The sequence below is a fragment of the Anabrus simplex genome, chromosome 7, assembly GCF_040414725.1.
Source record: "Anabrus simplex isolate iqAnaSimp1 chromosome 7, ASM4041472v1, whole genome shotgun sequence".
Classification (NCBI taxonomy): Eukaryota; Metazoa; Arthropoda; class Insecta; order Orthoptera; family Tettigoniidae; genus Anabrus; species Anabrus simplex.
The window spans coordinates 94,222,797-94,243,873 of record NC_090271.1 but is presented as its reverse complement, the minus strand read 5'-3'; the positions used below and the strand labels follow the sequence as shown (position 1 = coordinate 94,243,873).

Here is a 21,077-nt window from a genome sequence, read left to right as displayed (position 1 = left end):
TAAGACAGCTTCACGCAGGCGATTACCAACTGTTTGTTGTGTAATGTGGGGTGCCACAGCTGCTCGAATTTGCACTGCTGTTGCATGGGGTTCTATCCAGGCCATCAGAATGATGCGGTGATCCTCTCTCACAGTTGTCCGTCGCGCTGGGCCTGTGCCAGGTCTACGAGTGTGGGTACCTTCATTTGACCACTGCTGCCATACACGTTGTACCGTAGATGCCTGTCGGCCAACACGTGCAGTGACAGTCCTTAGCAATAATCCAGCCTCACACAGCCCAATTATCCAAGCCCTCTCAAATGGCGACAGTTGTTGATAGCATGCTCTTCTCTGTCGTCGAGGCATGTTTGACGGTGTACACTTCAGTGCACAGACTGCAAGTCAACTACGCTACACCAGAGTCCGTATATTGGAGTTGATTCCTCCGTGACCAATCACGTGGGGAAACCTGTAGCAACAATCCAATGGGTCTGAAACTTTGATTGTTTACATACCTACATGGCATCATTCCATATTTTGAAAATCAACACAAATGACCAATGCCTTCATGGTGTTGCAATTTCCATTTTCTTAAGTGTAAGTCTCTGGTAAGACCCCAACTACAGTATGGTTCCAGTGTATGGGACCCTTACTAGGGTTACTTGATTCAAGAACTGGAAAAAATCCAAAGAAAAGCAACTTGATTTGTACTGGGTGATTTCTAACAAAAGAGTAGCATTACAGAAATGTTGCAAAGTTTAGGCTGGGAAGACTAGGGAAAAAGGGGTGAACTCCTCGACTAAGTGGTATATTGCAGATGTTAATTCCCATAGGGAATATGAAATATTTGTCCTGAACGAGTAAATTTATAATACTAATATAATGGTCCGTTATTATAAATTTTTCAGCTAAGTCATTCTTGGTTGCCTGTGCTTCTCCCCTATGTGCTAAGTTGGGCTCATCAGTTGGTACTTAGCACACCCACCAAGACGCAATGCTTGTGCATACCGTGGAGGCCACTGCATAAGCTACTTGCTAGTTGCTTTAAGTCGCACCAACACAGATAGGTCTTATGGCAACGATGGGACAAGGAAGGGCTAGGAGTGGTAAGGAAGAAGCCGTGGCCTTAATTAAGGTACAGCCCCAGCATTGCCTGGTGTGAAAATGGGAAACCACGGAAAACGATTTTCAGGACTGCCGATAGTGGGGTTCGAACCTACTATCTCCCAAATACTGGATACTGGCCGCACTTAAGCGCAGCTATCGAGCTCAGTCATAGGCTACTTGAAGCCACCAGCAGTGCCAATGCACTATAGAGACTTTGTCTCATTTCCAAAATTGATGCCTGCCTGTCTTGGTGGTCTTGAGCCCAACTTAGCACATAGGGGCGAAACGCAAGCAACCAAGAATGAGTTAGCAGGGAAATTTATAATAACGGACCATTATATTGGTATTATAAGTGGTATGTACTAAGAACAATGTTAGGTTTTGGTCCACCCAATCAATACCACGGATCTTTATGATGAAGTTCGTAAATTGTACTAAGTGGTATGTTCCGAGCTGTTAGTGGGGAGATGGCATGGAATGACATCAGTAGACGAATAAGTTTGAGTGGTGTATTTAAAAGTAGGAAAGATCACAATATGAAGATAAAGTTGGAATTCAAGAGGACAAATTGGGGCAAATATTTGTTTATAGGAAGGGGAGTTAGGGATTGGAATAACTTACCAAGGGAGATGTTCAATAAATTTCCAATTTGTTTGAAATCATTTAAGAAAAGGATAGGAAAACAACAGATAGGAAATCTGCCACCTGCCATAAATGCAGATCAGTAGTGATTGATGTACCTCCCCCCGCATTCGAGCATCCATTCTGTCTCTCACTAACAAGTGCTACACTTTAGTCAAAATGCACCAAGACAACAGGTAAAACCTAGAAAAAATGACAAATTCTGGGAAGACCTGGAGGATTCTCTCTAAAATTTGAGAGAGACATACCACCACACTTCTAGGTGACTTTGGTGCCTTCATTTTTTAAATTCTGACAGTTGCTTTTACGTCGCACCGACACAGATAGGTCTTATGGCGACAATGGGATAGGAAAGGGCTAGGAATGAGAAGGAAGCGGCTGTGGCTCTATTTTTTTTTAAATTCTCAATAAGAATTTACCTGTATATTGTCCATCTGTACAGTACAATAAAATGTTACCACTTAAATTAAATGGCCTGTCTAAATATTATATCCAAGGTCATTTTTGACCTGCGTTAAGCTTGATGTAAAAGAAAGGAAAAGAAAGACATACACATAAAACGGAAGTACACGAGAATAAGGCTAATAGGAGAGAAAAGATTTAATAGTATACAATACAAACTCAATTTTGTTTAAAATATTTATCATTCTTCAGTCTTGCTGTGATTAAAATTAGTGCTGATTCAACTAGAAATAAGTCCAGAGCTGAACACAAATTGGTTGGCTGGAGGAGTATCGTTGAAATCAGGTGGACTGTTTTCCAACGAAATGTCAGAACAGAGTGAAATTTAAGCTTCACATTTCTTCAATGAAGAATAAAATTGTTGCTTAGATATCTGAAGAGAAATAAAAATTACCAAGTGTGAGAACGAGAAAAATTTGAAGAAACAGAGTTATTTCATGAAATGCCAAAACATGTACTCACTCTCTCTGTCTCTCCTCCAGCCCCGTACGTAAGTTGTTCAGATCAGGTTGATGTTGACCTTAACACTGACTGGGGACTGCACAGAGATTATGTTTATTAGGAGAAGCAGCCGATGAGGGGAGGGGCAACAAGTTGAAGGACGAGGAGCCGCACATGCATTGCATGTTGCGCAAACTTACTTGGTCTTCTAATAATTGTCACAACCGTCATAAAAACAAAACTATTCTCCTTTTAGACTCCATGTCCAACAACATCTTATCGGCAGATAAGAAACAAAACACCAAAACATCACCTAGGGTAGAGAGGAGTTTCCTCAGCCACTACAACTTCCTTTAAGATAATGAAATAAGTAACAGTGAAGCAGAGTTTATAATTTTTCATGTTCCATATTGATGACAATATAATTATTGTAGATAAATGAGTTGATCCATTTGTTTTTATATACAAGTGTTCAACAAATTATTTACAGATCTTCAGGACAGTGGTTTATATTTATCGAAGTATACCAACAGATCATAAGAAATTTCAAGTGTTATGTTATGTTACATCCTCAAGACAGTGACTTATTTTAGTGTATTATTAGATCAGAACTATTTTCAAGTGTTATGTTATATATTTTTATTATATGTATGGCCAATTAGATTTTTAAGTGTTTTAAGACCTTATAGCTGATGATGGTCTAATATCAATAGACCAAAACTAGTACCATACTTAAAATAAATTAAAGTACTAATTTTATATTGATGAGGTGGATTAACTCATTTATCTACAATAATTTTATTTTCATCAATATGGAACCTAAAAATTTAAACTTTGATTTAAAAAAAAGTAGTGTTACAAAAATGTTTTGCAAAATGTTGGAAGACCTGGGAGTAAGGAAATGAGCTGCCTGACTAAGCGGTATGTTCTGAGCTGTCAATGAAAAGATGGCATAGAATTACATTGGTAGATGAGAAAAGTAAAAAGATGTGAAACTGGAGTTGGAATTCAAGAGAACGAATTGGAGAATTATGTATTTACAGGAAGATGATTTTGGGACTGGAATAATTTACCAAGGGAGATGTTCAATAAATTTCCAACTTCTTTGAAATAATTTAAAAATTAACTAGGTAAACACTGACAGGGAATTTGCTATCTGGACAACAGATCTAATTGTGGATCATGGTGAATGGTGATGATGACTGAAGTAAGGTTTTTTTTTTTTTTTAATGATTGAAGACTTCTGGTTGGCTATTGAGGATTGAAATTGTTCATTGGGGTTTTATAGGCTTACTACTGTTTGTTATTCTCTTTATTTGCCACTTCCCCTAATCATTCTAGTTTGTAAATTTTCGATATATGTCTTACAGTTTATTTATGTACAGGTGGAACAAGTGAGTTGACCAAACAGTTTGGGTTGCATAGCTGTGAACTTGCATTCAGGAGATGGTGCATTTGAATCCCACCGTCAGCAGCAATGAAGATGTTTTACCTTGGTTTCCCATTTTCACACTTGGCAAATGCTGATGCAAGACCACGGTCACTACCTTCCCTTGAACTGCTGAAAATCTCTGATGCGGTGGTGTGACATTAAATCACTAGCAAAAAAAATTTTTTTTTTTGGAAGTGCTAAGTTATCCCTGATTTTATCTATCACTAGCAAGATACCCATGCTTCGCTATAGTATTATACTGAAATTTATAATTTAATGCTTAACATTTTATATATACTGTAAACTGTCAAAATTTGCAATCTGACCTCAAAGTTCCTCCCATTTTTCAATCTTTCTTTCCAGCAATCGATTTTGTACTTCCTGGGCTAGCTCCAGGTATTCTGCCTGGTCAGTTGGGTCCCTAAATCTTTGCCATCTTTTCCTATAAATATTTTTAATATGGATCAAATCCTTGAGGAGATCCGGCGTGGTGTCGTCTTGGGTGCCTTGGTGGTACTGAACCCACGGCCAGACTGCATTTGTAGTCATTACCCAGCCAGGACCCATTTCCAGCGTGGTCTGTACATTTTGAAGATGCTCCAGAATATTATTATTATTATTATTATTATTATTATTATTATTATTATTATTATTATTATTATTATTATTATTATTATTATTATTATTATTATTATTATTATTCCAGGGTTTCTGTGGAACAGCAGATGTGAAAGAAGGTGCAGGCTGGAATGGGTCTAACTACAAGTCCGAAAGATGAATTAAAATTTCAATAAAGGTTATATTTTCAATAGACAACAAGATTTAACAAATTTTCACTAGGTGAAATAACAATGAAAAATCAGGTACAGGTATAATTTTACAAACTCAAACACCAGTTCTGGGACCTTTACAAGTTCTGGGCTTTGAGCCCCAAATTTCACAATCCTTGGGCAATTAGCCCACCTTTACACATTTGTTCAAAGGGCAGAAATCCCCTTCATACCAGGAGCATAAGCTCCAAAAACCATACCGGGCCTCCTAGGGGCACTTTTACCACAAACAAAGAGCTGACCCGCTCTCAATTTTTCAACCCTATTGAAGGCAATACCATACTTTACAATTAACTGCCATCAAGGCACAACTTACAAATATAAACAGGGGTATCTTGTACCCAATCTACTGGGCCTTCGCAGGAAGGAAAACAAAACGGGTTAAGTTAATGGCCCAAAATACAACGATGAATGGAGGCGAGTACTTGCACTCCTACATGAAAGCTTGTTAAAACCTAAGTGGCGCTTGGCCAATTCAACAGGGGCTATTCCCACACTAGGGAGGTGACTCGTATAAGAAAATTTTAATACATAAAGAAAGAGAAGGAAATCGGTTACAAAAACGTAGTCACCTCCGATCAAAATGAAGGGGAGCTCGAGAGGGTAAAGCACTCTCTATCCCCGATTTACAGTTAAAGTAACATGAAAACTTTACATCGAAGTGGTATAGGTTACATCAAAAATGGTTTCGGACCTTCCCCGAGGATTAAACTGCTGAGCTAGTAAGAAAATAAAGATGTTAAACGGCCATTACCTTTTTGAAGGGCTGCTGACTGACGAAAGAGGCGCTTCCCGCCTCCTGCTATACTTCCATACACTAAGCTAGATGTTGTACGAGTGGCCAAGAGACCAGAAAATCAGCAGCTTTTATACCCTCGTGGAAGATTCGAGACCTTTCATGAATAATTAAGACACACCCACATGCGTTTATTGGTCGGCTAAAAGTTACAAGTCAAAAATGAAGAAGAAACCTGTGATTGGAGGGAAATTAATTACAGAAATTACTGATTGGATAAACTCAAGACAGGCGGAAAGAAAGAATTATTATTGCCAACCCACCAACGAAAGAACGAAATTTAGTAAAGACAACAACTTATGAATACAAATTTTCTTCAAAAAAAGTTCCTTCACTTCACACCAGGGTGCATGATCATAGGTTTTTAGGCCGTGACATCTATAAGAGAAAGTCCACACCTCTTAATCACTGAAAAACAACAACAGATTGAAATACACACAGTGACATCTTCTGAGAAACTGTGGAATTAATTCAGTCTTTAAAGTTCAGCGTTTCTCCAGTAGAGAAGTACTTTAAGGCGAAAATTTTAAATGTGCGGCGTAGAGGTGTACCAGCCAATACAGACCTCCCCCCCCCAAATGTCCTTCCCTGGGGTTACACAAAAGAAGTTCTTTCACAAGGTTATTTTCAAAAAAAAAAAATCCAGGTTTAGTGGTTGATAATTTGAAGTTAGTAGGATTCCAGCTTCCTTGCAAATAGACTTGTGGGAGCCTATGGATGAAACATTAAGAATTTCCAAGGTTTTGCAAAAGTTTCTGAAGAACCTTTAAACCAAAATACATTTTTTTTTTTTTTGTGTCTCCTTTTTATGAAGTAGATAGTAAGGAGTTAGTTGAACTCCGGCTTGAGAGTGTCTTTGTTCCCTTAGAATGCCCACTACACGATGAAGATTTTGACGGCAAGACCATCCGCCGCTGCCAATGTCCAGTCGAGGTCGCCTGGACCCCTCGAGTACCCTGAGATACCTCTCTCCCGCACTATGAGAGGGGTAGTTGTGGTGAAGAACGCCGCAGATGCGAAATATGTTTACAGTCCCCGGATAAGTTTGTGGTAGGTGCGCCGCACTTCAGCTTGTGCAGGGAGATAGACTACGGCACGCCGTACACAGAAGGTCATCACGTAGTGGAGTGGGCCCTTACCCCACCACTGTGGCGGTAAGGCGACGAATGGCTGCGGGGCATTGAAACAATAAGATCTCGGTGGCAGAATTGTTGTTGACATCTGATTTCTTATTTTAGGGTACGATCTTGGTGGTGGGGCTTAGGGGCCAGCGGCGTGGAAATTTTTATTGCCACCGGTATGGTTTAGCAGGAGACGGGAGCTTGGTAAAGGCCATAAGGGAAATGACAGCAGAGTAACCGGAGAGGAAGGTCGCACAGGTTTATACAGAGTAGATGAGAAAACAAAGGGCAGAAGGCCTAAGATTAATGGAAAATATAACCTTTACACCGTTGTAAGACACAGATGGCTAAGATAACAATTACATTACACAGGTTTCACCTGAGACAGGTGAACCCTAAAGATCCTCTCGGTGGCTGGGTTGCTCACTAATAATGTAACCGGAGTTAGGAAATCTAAAATGATGCACGGCCCATGAAATCTGGGGGCAAGCTTGCCCGCGGGAACAAAGTTCTTGACCATGACTTGGCCTCCTATTTTTAGATTGGTGGGTCTCCGTCCACGATCATATCTTTCCCTAACTTTTTCGTGAGAAACTTTAAGATTGGCCTTAGCCTTCTTCCATAAATCTCTAATATTATTTGGATCTATTGTCTCAGGTAGAATATCACTAAGAGACCAAAGGTTAGAGAGCGGCGTGTTGGGTACAAACTTAAACATCAATGAAGCTGGAGTAAATTTATGAGATTCATGAACCGCCGAATTCAAAGCGAAGGCTAACCAATTCAGGGATGTGTCCCACCTAGAATGATCGTCGTGATGATAGGCAATTAAGAGCCGACCTCAGATTACGATTGACCCGTTCAGCCAAAGATGGCTGAGGATAGTATGCAGAAGTAGTCACATGAGAAATGGACAGATCAAAACAGAATTTACGGAAGAGATTGGAGGTGAAAGCTTTAGCATTGTCAGAAACAATATATTGACACGGACCAAAAGCGAATATGGAATTTAAACATGAAATGGTGGACTGAGCGTTAGACAGCTTAGTCGGAAATAACCAGGAAAATCTTGTAAAACCATCTTCACACACAATGATAAATTTATTGGCATTCCCCTTTGATTGGGGGAAGGGCCCTACGTAGTCGATGTAAAGACGTTCCATAGGGTTCGACGCTTGGTGAGAAGACAATCAACCTAGCTTAGTGGACATGGTAGGTTTACTAAGCCAACAAGATTTACAAGCCTTTACCAATTCACAAATTTCTCCGTCCATACCCTTCCAAATGAACATCTCTCTGATCTTTTCTCGAGTTTTGAAGATGCCTAAATGCCCCCTAATGGGGTTTCATGGTAGTACTTGAAGATCATAGGTACAAGAACAGCTGGAACCACAACTTTCATCTTCTTATCATGCCCCGATGGGCAACATAAAACACCAGTACATAAGGGACGACATGTTTCCCAGAAGAAAGGGTTTCCATGATAGGGGCCAGCGTCGGATCTTCACGTTGATATTTTTCAATATCCCTAAATAACATGGGAGCATCCGTTAGAATGGCATTTACACCAGGATGTATGGATTCGGGAAGTGAAGTACTGTCATCTTGTTCACAGGGCTCGACATCATTAGAAAACATATGGCTTAGTCCGTCTGCCACAACATTTTCAGATCCTCTTATATGCCTAACATCAAACTGGAAGGCAGAAATTCTGATGGCCCAGCAGGCTATACGACCAGTACAACGCGGCCTAGCTAAGACCCAGCTTAAGGCTTGGTTATCCATTTCCAAGTCGAACTTAACGTGTTCCAGATAGAGGCGGAACTTTTCTAGTGCAAATAAAACTGCCAAACCTTCAAGTTCATAAATGGAATACTTGGCTTCTTGAGCCGATAAAGTCCTAGACGCATAGGCGATGGGTCGCCTCCCTAGTTCAGTCTCTTGAAGAAGGACTGCAGCCACCGCCAACGACGACGCGTCGGTTTGGATGATGAATTTCTTCAAGAAATCCGGCATGGCAAGAACAGGGGCTTTAAAGAGCGCTAATTTGAGATCTTCGAAAGCAGCTTGTTGAGAAGGAAGCCACTCAAATTTAACGCCTTTCCTATGGAGTAAGTTCAAGGGCGCCGTTCTATTCGTGAAGTTAGGAATAAATTTCCTGAAGAAATTCACCATGCCAATGAATCTGCCAATACCTTTGATGTCCTTAGGAGGTTTGAAATCAAGGATGGCCTGTGTTTTAGAATGATCTACAGTGACACCATTGGGCGACACAATATGCCCTAGAAATGACATAGAAGGCTTAGGGAAAGCAACTTTGGACAACTTTACTGTTAACCCTGCCTTACGAAGGTGATTAAGGACCTCTTTCAGATGATCAAAATGTTCTTCAAAGGTCTCAGAAAATATGACGACATCATCAAGATAATGGTATAAGTAATCGAATTTGATGTCGGAGAAGACCCTGTCTAGCAGTCTTGTAAGCACAGCTGCTCCCGTGGGGAGCCCGAAAGGCACGCGGTTGTATTCGTACAAGTTCCAATCTGTGGCAAACGCTGTAAGATGTTTAGATTTTTCCGCCAGAGGGATCTGCTTATACGCCTGATTGAGGTCTAAGATGGTGAAGAACTTAGCTTTTCGAAACCATGAAAAGCAAGAGTGAAGGTCGGGAAGGTGCACAGATTGTAACACCACCTTCCGATTGAGAGCCCTATAATCAATCACAGGCCTGAAGCCACCTTGGGGTTTTGGAACTAGGAAAATAGGCGATGAATACGCCGACTTAGAGGGCCGAATTATACCATCTTTCAACATCTGATCTATGATTTCTTTCAGAGCCTTCATTTTAGGAAGAGATAACCTATAAGGTGGAAACCTAACAGGGATCGCATCAGTAACCTCAATCTTGTATTTGATAAGGTCAGTAACACCAAGAGTATCAGAGAAAACATCTGGAAACGACTGACACAGCTTACGAATACTCTCAGCCTGCTCCTCAGGTAGATGCCTAAGGTCTAACAACATCTCATCCTGGGTAGGCGAAACAGATGAACATGACACAGAATTACATTTCAATAAGGGGATTTTACAATTACAAGCAAATTTGAAAGTGCATGACTTGCTCTGAATGTCGAGCACTAGACCGGAATGAGACATGAAATCCGCTCCCAATATAATGGGGCAAGACAAGTGTTTTGCCAGGAACAGTTTAACTTTCCAAGTAAATTTAGCAATTCTAATTTTGGCATATAGGAAACCTAGAATTTCTAAAGGAGAGGAGTTTGCCGAAACGCATTGAACTGAAGACGAGCAATAATCAGGAAGTTTACACACAGATTTTAATTTGGAGTACCACTCGGCCAAAATAATGGAACACACACTGCCAGAATCTAATAGAGCTGTTACCGGTTCATTATTCAATTCAATTTTGAGAAATGGTATAGGTGCGGGGGAATCCGCCGCAATCCTAAGACATTCATTAAGGCATTTAAATGTGGAGTTGGAAGACTTCCTACCATGTTCTGAGCCTGAGATTTTGGCTGGTTTACTTGGGGCTGAGCCTTGGAAAGATAAGTTAACCGACTCAGCCGAAGCCACTAGTCACTTTTGATTATTGGTGGAAGTTGCACCTGAAGTTGAGCAGGAGGGGGTGCTATTAGTATTAGGACAATTCTTGACAATATGGGAAAAAGCACCGCATTTAAAACAGCCTCAAGATGACCATGCTCCATTCTTTGCCCCGTTGGATTTGATCAAAGGACACTTGTTCTGAAGATGGTCAGGCGACCCACAAGCATAACATTTGCAGGGTGTGAGGGTTCGGCGAGGTGGTGGTCGAACATTACCTGAAAATGGAGGGTGCTCTTTCGCGACACGTAATGCGTCCGCATATCTAACTCCTTCGGCTGATACAGCCATAGCCGCTAACTCGACAAAAGTTTGGGGATTTAAAGTTAAAAATTTCATTGTTCCGTATTGAAAAGTATCACAGTTAAATTGAAATAATAAATATGGTAGATCAACCTATTCAATACAAGTAAATGATGTAGAGATTACATTCTTATTTAATTAAAAGTGGAAATGGTACCGGTTTCGACCCCAGTCTGGGTCATCATCAGCCGATTATAACTCGAAAAACAATGCATAAGTTATAATCGGCTGATGATGACCCAGACTGGGGTCGAAACCAGTACCATTTCCACTTTTAATTAAATAAGAATGTAATCTCTACATCTCTTATTTACTTGTATTGAATAGGTTGAACTACCATATTTATTATTTCAATTTAAAAGTTTGGGGATGCAATGCGAAACATAAGTATGACCTGTATGATAGGGAAATGCCTTCTACAATGGCGTGCACAATTTGGTCTTCAGGGAAATGAAGAGCAAATACACTCGTGTAGAATTTAATGTTTGGATGAGGTCAGCAAGGTTTTCATTCAGACGCTGTACACGGTAATAGTACTTCTGAATTAGAGATGACCTAGCTCGAGCCGGAATAAAATTAGCTAACAGATGGGCGTGAAAGTCTTCTATAGATGATTGTTCAGCAATTGCTCTTACTATCTTGTCTGAGAGAACACCAATGGAATAGGGATAAATAATCTGTAGGATTTGACAAGGAGAAAGCAAAAACACTAGAGCATGATCCTGAAACTCAACTAAAAACCTTACGAATGCGATGACATCATTCGTAGAATTAACGGAAAACTTTGAAGTACCCCTAAGCAACATCGCTAAAGGATGAGGCAAACTACTGAACCCGGGTGACATAGTAGGTGGCCTAAGGGGCAGAGAAGTTGTTTCAGAAGGTAGGTACATTATTCAACACAAATGGAGGGATAGATGAACACCGACCTGACACGGTTTCTAATGGGGTAGATGACTGTTGAGTTGCCATGGATTTTCTACCTCCTTCACCCGTGGGAGAATGCTCCTCGCTAACTACGTTTACCAGGGTGGGTTGGTCGGTTTTGGGGGTAGCCAATCCAGATAACAATTGGCTAACCTTACTGGACAATTTAGAAAGGTTTTCGAGAAGAGCACTAGCCTCCTTCCCTTGGAGGTCATTTAACTTAAGAGACAATAGATCAGTAACCCTATTGTAAAAATGGAACAATCTAGCTTGTAGTTAAAATTGAAATAATTGATAAAGATATTCAACCTATTCAATACAAAAGAATAAGAAATGTAGTGAATTACATTCCCATTTAATTATAGGTAGAAATGGTACCAGTTTCGACCCTAGTCCAGGTCATCATCAGCCGATTAAGATGAAAAACAATGCATAGGATCAGTAGAAGAGGCGATATAAAAAATGAAATGGGGATAGACACTGTAAAAAATAGAAGTAAAATGCAAATCACTCAAAAGAAAACACTGCGCAATTCTCTGAGTGGTAGCATAGCACACGCAGCACTAGGCAAAGAAAGAATAAAGAAAGAATAAGAATGTAATCTCTACATCTCTTATTTACCACCCAAAAGCTGGTTCTATTGCTGTGATTATAAGATCTGCGGCCGTGAAAGCCTTTTTTGATTTTGAAAGTCCAATAATGTTTACGAATAGCAGAGAATGGTTAAATGAGCCAGTTATTTAAATCTAGCTTGTACCCGTTTAAGTTGATTTGGGGATGGATCCCCCACTTCAAAAAACTAACTACGGATGCCAGCTTAGTAGTGTGGTCAGTGATTGTGGAGAGAGCCTCATCAATATCCTTCCCTCCCAAGGTAGGGATACTAATCGGCAAATCAAGTGAATCTTTAAGTTTGTTGGTGTCTACCGCAACCGCGCCTCCAGATTGAATATTTCTAATTGTTAATTCATAAATTAATTCCTCCTTGCGCAAGTAGCCAGGATGGAGGACTTCGCAAGAGCCGGACATGATGACAAAAAATTGACAAATTTAGAAAATACGAAAGAAAATTCCAGTGACAGAAAATTTTTAGAGTTCAAAACAAAAGCAATGTTTAGCCAACAAAAGGGGCTTAACAGAGACCCATTCAACCACGCTCTGCTATCACTTGTTCCGGGGTTTCTGTGGAACAGCAGATGTGAAAGAAGGTGCAGGCTGGAATGGGTCTAACTACAAGCCCGAAAGATGAATTAAAATTTCAATAAAGGTTATATTTTCAATAGACAACAAGATTTAACAAATTTTCACTAGTTGAAATAACAATGAAAAATCAGGTACAAGTATAATTTTACAAACTCAAACACCAGTTCTGGGACCTTTACAAGTTCTGGGCTTTGAGCCCCAAATTTCACAATCCTTGGGCAATTAGCCCACCTTTACACATTTGTTCAAAGGGCAGAAATCCCCTTCATACCAGGAGCATAAGCTCCAAAAACCATACCGGGCCTCCTAGGGGCACTTTTACCACAAACAAAGAGCTGACCTGCTCTCAATTTTTCAAGCCTATTGAAGGCAATACCATACTTTACAATTAACTGCCATCAAGGCACAACTTACAAATATAAACAGGGGTATCTTGTACCCAATCTACTGGGCCTTTGCAGGAAGGAAAACAAAACGGGTTAAGTCAATGGCCCAAAATACAACGATGAATGGAGGCGAGTACTTGCACTCCTACATGAAAGCTTGTTAAAACCTAAGTGGCGCTTGGCCTATTCAACAGGGGCTATTCCCACACTAGGGAGGTGACTCGTATAAGAAAATTTTAATACACAAAGAAAGAGAAGGAAATCGATTACAAAAACGTAGTCACCTCCAATCAAAATGAAGGGGAGCTCGAGAGGGTAAAGCACTCTCTATCCCTGATTTACAGTTAAAGTATCATGAAAATTTTACATCGAAATGGTATAGGTTACATCAAAAATGGTTTCGGACCTTCCCCGAGGATTAAACTGCTGAGCTAGCAAGAAAATAAAGATGTTAAACGGCCATTACCTTTTTGAAGGGCTGCTGACTGATGAAAGAGGCACTTCCCGCCTCCTGCTATACTTCCATACACTAAGCTATATGTTGTACGAGTGGCCAAGAGACCAGAAAATCAGCAGCTTTTATACCCTCGTGGAAGATTCGAGACCTTTCATGAATAATTAAGACACACCCACATGCGTTTATTGGTCGGCTAAAAGTTACAAGTCAAAAATGAAGAAGAAACCTGTGATTGGAGGGAAATTAATTACAGAAATTACTGATTGGATAAATTCAAAACAGGCAGAAAGAAAGAATTAATATTACCAACCCACCAACGAAAGAATGAAATTTAGTAAAGACAACAACTTATGAATACAAATTTTCTTCAAAAAAGGTTCCTTCACTTCGCACCAGGGTGCATGATCATAGGTTTTTAGGCCGTGACATCTATAAGAGAAAGTCCACACCTCTTAATCACTGAAAAACAACAACAAATCGAAATACACACAGTGACATCTTCTGAGAAACTGTGGAATTAATTCAGTCTTTAAAGTTCAGCGTTTCTCCAGTAGAGAAGTACTTTAAGGTGAAAATTTCAAATGTGCGGTGTAGAGGTGTACCAGCCAGTACAATTATTATTATTATTATTATTATTATTATTATTATTATTATTATTATTATTATTATTATTCTGGACCCCGCAGCAAGATGATGCAAGACCACTACTTGGCATTAAATTACATCTGCTGCCATTGTCATTGCTGACCATGTGACCACCATTGTCGCGCGTAGGCAAGTGCACGGGATTTCTGGTGATACAAATGATATACTTCCGTGCATTATTGACCTTGTTATAGAGGTGAACAATTGTATGGTCAATATCATTCCTATTGTTTATTTCAAATGTGTTTAAATTTTTATTTTTTTTTGCCAGGAGAATCCAATGTAATCTAACTTTTGTTCTCCTAAGGAAAAGATGGCTCTTGAAAACGAACCAAGAAAAGATTAAAAATGATCGGTTTATGATTAGAATCAAGTACATTATGAACAGTAAAATCAATTGGTCTCAACTCCTTTTTCACCCCACCCCCATTAAGTTGATTCCCCCCCCCCAAAAAAAGAAGGTGTGTTTCTTTATGTTTAAAGGAGATTCCAAACACCAGTGCTCACGTCTGTTACCTTCAGTTTTGAGGTATAAGTATCCTCATAAAAAGAATTCACTTTTTTTCACTTTGTTTCACACTCCCCCCCCTTAAGTGAATTTTTCAGAAAAAAAAAAAAAAACTTGTTCTTTATTAGTAAAGGATCTTCTAAATACCAATTATCATGACTGTAACATTTTCAGTGAGATAGATATTTATCCTCATAAAAGGAATTCAACTCCTTTTCACCCCTGCCCCCCAAGATGATTTTCCCCTAAAAAAAATTTTCTTTGTTTTTAAAGGAGATCTAAAAACCAATTTTTCACGCCTGTTACAACTTTAGTTTTTATTAGATATAAGTATCCTCATACAAATAATTCAATTAATTTTTTAACCCCCCTCCTTCATTGGATTTTCCAAAATCAAAGGAATACATGTTTCTTTACTTTTAAAGCAGATTCCATATACCAATTTTCACATCTGCAACATCTTTCATTTTTGAGACAATAGTATCTTCATACAAATAATTCAACTAATTTTTTAATTTCCCCCTCCCCCCCCCCCTTTAAGTGGATTTCTGAAAACAAAAAATAAATATTTCTTTTTTTAAAAGGAGATTCCAAATACCAAATTTCACATCTGTAACATCTTCAATTTTTGAGATATCAGTATCCTAATAAAAAGAATTCAACCCCATTTTCAGTCATTTTTACCCCCAAACCAAGTGTTTTTTCCAAAAATAGAGACAGAGATAAAAAATACCATTTTTCACTTCTGTAACATGTTAAGTTTTTGAGATACACTGTAGACATGCTCATTTTAAAATTTTACTCCCTTTTTAGTTCCCCTTAAGTTTAGTTTCCGAAAAAATCACCTACGTTTCTTTACTTTTACAGGAGATTCCAAATACCAGTTTTTATGTCTGTAACATTTTACATTTCTGAGGTATACTGTAGATATAGTCTTTCTAAAAATTCACCCCATTTGTCACTCCTGTTTAACCCCCATTAATTGGATTTTCCGAAAACATAAAAATATAAGTTCCTTTATTTTTAAAGGAAATTCCAAATACCAATTTTCAACTCTGTAGTATCTTCAGTTACTGAGATATAAGTATCCTCATTAAAGGCATTCAACTCCTTTTTCACCCCTCCAAGTGGGATTTTGTGAAAACAAAAAAAATGTGTTTCTTTGTTTTTAAAATAAAGAATACCAATTTTTACATCTGTAAACTTTTAAAGTTTTGAGATGTAGATACACTCATTTTAAAAATTCATCCACCGGGCGAGTTGGCCGTGCGCATATAGGCGCGTGGCTGTGAGCTTGCATCCGGGAGATAGTAGGTTCGAATCCCACTATCGGCAGCCCTGAAGATGGTTTTCCGTGGTTTCCCATTTTCACACCAGGCAAATGCTGGGGCTGCACCTTAATTAAGGCCAAGGCCGCTTCCTTCCAACTCCTAGGCCTTTCCTATCCCATCGTCGCCATAAGACCTATCTGTGTCGGTGCGACGTAAAGCCCCTAGCAAAAAAAATCACCCCCCCCCATTTTTCACCCCCTTAGCAATGGAATATCCAAAAATCCTCCCTAAGTGAGCACCTATATTGTAATATAAATGTATCCTCAAAATTTCATTTCTTTATGTCCAGTAGTTCTGGCTCAGCGATGATGAATGAGTCAGTCAGTCAGTCAGTCAGTCAGTCAGTCAGTCAGGATGTGTTCCTTTATATATATAGATTTATGCAGGACATCCTGTTCATGGTTCCTGTATATGAGTTCAGTGACACAAGCCAAAGGAACATTGTGGTATTTGGGAATCCATCATAAATATGCTTAAAAAAATAGTGGTCCACAATGGCAAATTCGATGATGTGGGATATATTATGTATAGTGAAGAATTATCAATGGTGACCAGAAGGCTGTCAGAATGTTATTTGTTTCACTTATGTTATAAATTAGAGAATGAATCAGATGTGAGCAGTAGTGGCAAAAGTGGTCTTAATGAAGTGGAAGCTGAGGAAAGCTACAGGTAAAAATGGGGAAGCAAGAGACAGGGCAATTTCCAGCCATGAATTGATGAATTAAAATATGTGTATCAAGATCAGCATTTAGCAAATTAGTTCATAACTGTTTGAATTGCTGCACAGACATTGCATATATTTTAGAAAAAATGTAAATTTAAATTTTGTTACCACATACGAACTTCTCACAAAAGTACATTATTATGTACAATATGAATATAAGAGTTTTAGATTTCCAGCTGGCATATTTTCTGAATTACAACCAGTGAGACAGGTAAGAGAAAACTCCAAATACCATTATTTTCAAATTTTTTATGAGGACAATAAGGCAATTCTCTGTCAGAGTCGAATGCGTCAATGATGACTTCCACACACAGCCCCTTGATGATCACCCTCTCCACCAAACGAATATCATTGCCAGGATGCTCAATCAAGTGCGAGTCACAGAATTTTGTAAATAAGTTTTCAAGTGCTGCATGCAGACAAATGTTCCCTTGCATTCCTAATGTAACTTAATTTTATTTTATTTCACATTTTAACTAGTCACACGAGTTTATCCATCGATTCTTTTTATCAGAAATTAATTGTAATTTTCTATGGTGTAAAAAGGTCTTACACCTATCTTCACATTGACATGAGGCAAGCTTTTCCTAACAGTTTTGTAACTTAAATTAATATTTCATTAAGCTTGACCTCGGCAATTCTGATTCATTTTAACATGTTTACCTATGACCTGTATTGTTTTATTTCCTTGGAGAAGGTGGTCACTTCACATTAAAAGTATTTTGCATGAAGATTAGTACCGGCAAGATTGTAAGACTGCAACTTAATTACATCAGGGTTTGTTTTTCTATTTTGTGTTTATGTTACCAGTAGTGTTTCTTATTTCTTTGTCTTTAGTGTGCCAGGCTGAGTGGCTCAGATGGTTAAGGCGCTGGCCTTCTAACCCCAACTTGGCAGGTTTGATCCTGGCTTAGTCCGGTGGTATTTGAAGGTGCTCAAATACGACAGCCTCGTGTCGGTAGATTTACTGGCACGTAAAAGAACTCCTGCGGGTCTAAATTCTGGCACCTCGGCATCTCCAAAGACTGTAAAAGTAGTTAGTGGGATGTAAAGCAAATAACATTAAATTACCTAATGTTTTAATGTTTTTATAATAAATAAGTATTTACTATTAACTAAATTATCCTTTGGTCGAAGTTTTGGCCACAAAAGTTCCTCGATCCACAACCTCGTAGGGCTCCTTCCGCTGTCCACATCTTGCCATTAGTTTCTGTGTATTTTACCTTGTTTAATTTTGATTTTATGGTATGGTTTTAATGTTTCTAAATTGTATTTTATGTTCCTTTTTTTTTTTAAATAATTGTTTTATTAAGCCCACAACTGCTACATTGGTAGTAGAGCGTGGTTTTGTGAACTGAAACTTCAAAAAGGGTGATTTATTTAATGTTAATTTCCTTGTAAAAGATGTGATTACCATAGATTGGCACTTTTTTGGTAATATCTGACTACAAGCTGCTCATTCTTTCTAACATCCTTTGATTTGTTACTCATTAAAGCAAAAAAATTGGCTGTAGAAACTTCAGTGCTGATTCTTTCCAGGATCATTCTGGAATGATTGCCAAGAATTTTATTTTTTATGCCATGATATGTATATTTGCCTCTTGTAATATGCTTTCTTGCAACCACTATATCCTTCTTCCCGAACAACTCCACCAGTTCCAAAAATGTCTTTTGCTGTCACTGAATTCAGATTTCTTATGCCCTCTTTGAACAATACCTTGTAAAGCAGTAAAGAAATTAATATCCAAAATAACAGTCATGTACTCTGTTTTCTCTTACCTTTTTAGCAAGAGCTGCTGATACCATTATAGCAACAGAAGGCTCATATCCCTTCTCTTTTATAAGTTTAAATTTGTTTCAAGCAAGAGCACTAACCTTGTTTGGGTTGCCATTTTTGTGTTTCCTAAAATCGCTTTGAGCATTTTTCCAATAAGTGTACCCACCCCTGGTAAAGTGTACCCACCCCTGGAAAAATTCAGCAAGGATAACAAAAAACAGTGACTTTTTACTCTCTATGAAAATGAAAATCCACAGCCTGTTTCCAGTTATTTGTCCGGGTCAGGAATGGAATGAATGAAGCCCCCATCTAGCGACAAGGATAGGAAATGTGCCGGTTGCCAAAGCCTGTCGCACTCCTCTGGGGCAATGATAAATGAATGACAGATGAAATGAAATGTTAATGGAGAGTGTTGCTGGAATGAAAGATGACAGGGAAAACTGGAGTACCCGGAGAAAAACCTGTCCTTCCTCCACTTTGTTCAGCACAAATCTCACATGGAGTGACCGGGATTTGAACCATGGTATCCAGTGGTGAGAGGCCGGCGTGCTGCCACCTAAGCCATGGAGGCTTGCTAACTCTCTATATTCTAGTCATTTATGAACTACATACATGCTGCTTGGAAACTTCTCTTATCACCAAAATCACTTCTGGTGTACTGGCATAGAACAGGCTGCTGATGTCCATCATTAGAAGATTGCATTATGTCACAAATGGCGCCGAGGTTATTTATATCACTTATGCATATTTTATTGTCTTATGATTCATCCTCAGGTTCAGACATCTCACTTTCTATCATGTCACTGTTTTCAGACTGCGCTAAATTATCTTCAACACAATCCATATCCACACCTCCACCAACCTTTTATATATTTTTGCCAATAACAGTACTGGAGTCTGCTCCACCTAAATAGTCCAAAATATTGCTTCTTTTCTGTGATATTCAATGGACTGCAAAATAATAATAATAATAATAATAATAATAATAATAATAATAATATTCTAACAGTACAGCTGAAGAAAGTCCAACCCTAACATCAATTATTGTCACCAACACACCATGAATGTGCAAGAGATAACTCTGGTCACTATTTACTGAGATTTATTTTAAGTTTGAACTTACTGAACAGCTACTGGTAGCTGGTTATGACCAAAGCAAGTTCAATAGTGACATCAGCGCTATGTTGCCACTGGAAAGCAATAGAATGCTGTACTGCACTGGTGTAACTAGTTATGCCAAAGATTAATAATCCATTTTTATCTTAAAGGTATAGAATGAATTGGGAGATTTAAAACAGATATGTTAATAATGTGAATGAAAGGGAAGCTAGATTGAAGCAAAAGCTGCCCATGTATGTAGGCGATACAGATTGACCAAAGTAGTTCAGTAGTAGAAAGCTGTACAACTACAGTATAATGTTAATAGCAAGATATTTGTAATCAAAACCAAAGTAGGCCTATATTTCTTATTACCCTGCCATCACCAGCTAGGTGATATATAGCGTCTGTGGAGAAAACGAGCAGACGTCGAGCATCTTCACGCCATTTAATTCTATCAGTACAGATCATAGCTTGCATAAGGGCATCAAATCCACCTTCTGGACTATCAATGTTGCCAGATATTGGAGCAGCAGAAACACTATGCTGAAACAAAAAACAGATCACATTTGACATCCTGTTGGTGATCATGGTAAGAATGTAATTTTTTCTCATTAACAATGAATTTCTCTTTCACAATATGATGACAATTTATTTTACCTTGAAGAGACTAGTGTTTACATCCAGTGGCATATGATTCTTGAAAGAATATGGTGATGCACAGCCATCGCAGGGATGTTTCAATCTAAAATTTAAAGCAACCATAGTCTATATTATTAATATGGTAGAATTCAAATTATACAATAATTAAAACCTCAGTTCATACTTGGCAAGCAAGATAATAATAATAATAATAATAATAATAATAATAATAATAATAATAATAATAATAATAATAATAATAATAATAATAATAATAATAATAATAATAATAATAATCATAATAATATTATGTCTAACCCTAACATCAATTATTGTCACCAACACACCACAAATGTGCAAGAGATAACTCTGGTCACTATTTACTGGGATTTATTTTAAGTTTGAACTTACTGAACAGCTGTGATTTCTTATTACCCTGCCATCACCAGCTAGGTGATATATAGCATCTGTGGAGAAAAAGAGCAGACGTCAAGCATCTTCACGCCATTTAATTCTATCAGTACAGACCATAGCTTGCATAAGGGCATCAAATCCACCTTTTGCCATGTTTTACTGATTTTTAGTCCATATTCTTTAAATTTTCCATTCCAAAGCCTTAGTTTCTCCTGTACTTCTACA

General features: G+C 38.5%; 1 protein-coding gene across 1 annotated transcript in view; it reads right to left on the bottom strand.

The window, feature by feature from the left end:
• Positions 1-21,077, bottom strand: part of LOC136877708 (integrin beta-PS) — a 240,078-nt gene that overhangs the window by 132,961 nt on the left and 86,040 nt on the right. Inside the window, exons 4-5 of the mRNA XM_067151918.2 lie at positions 20,457-20,541; positions 20,172-20,342 (exon numbers count right to left, since the gene is read on the bottom strand). Coding sequence (XP_067008019.2) covers positions 20,172-20,342; positions 20,457-20,541 — 256 coding nt within the window. The remainder of the gene's footprint in view (positions 1-20,171; positions 20,343-20,456; positions 20,542-21,077) is intronic.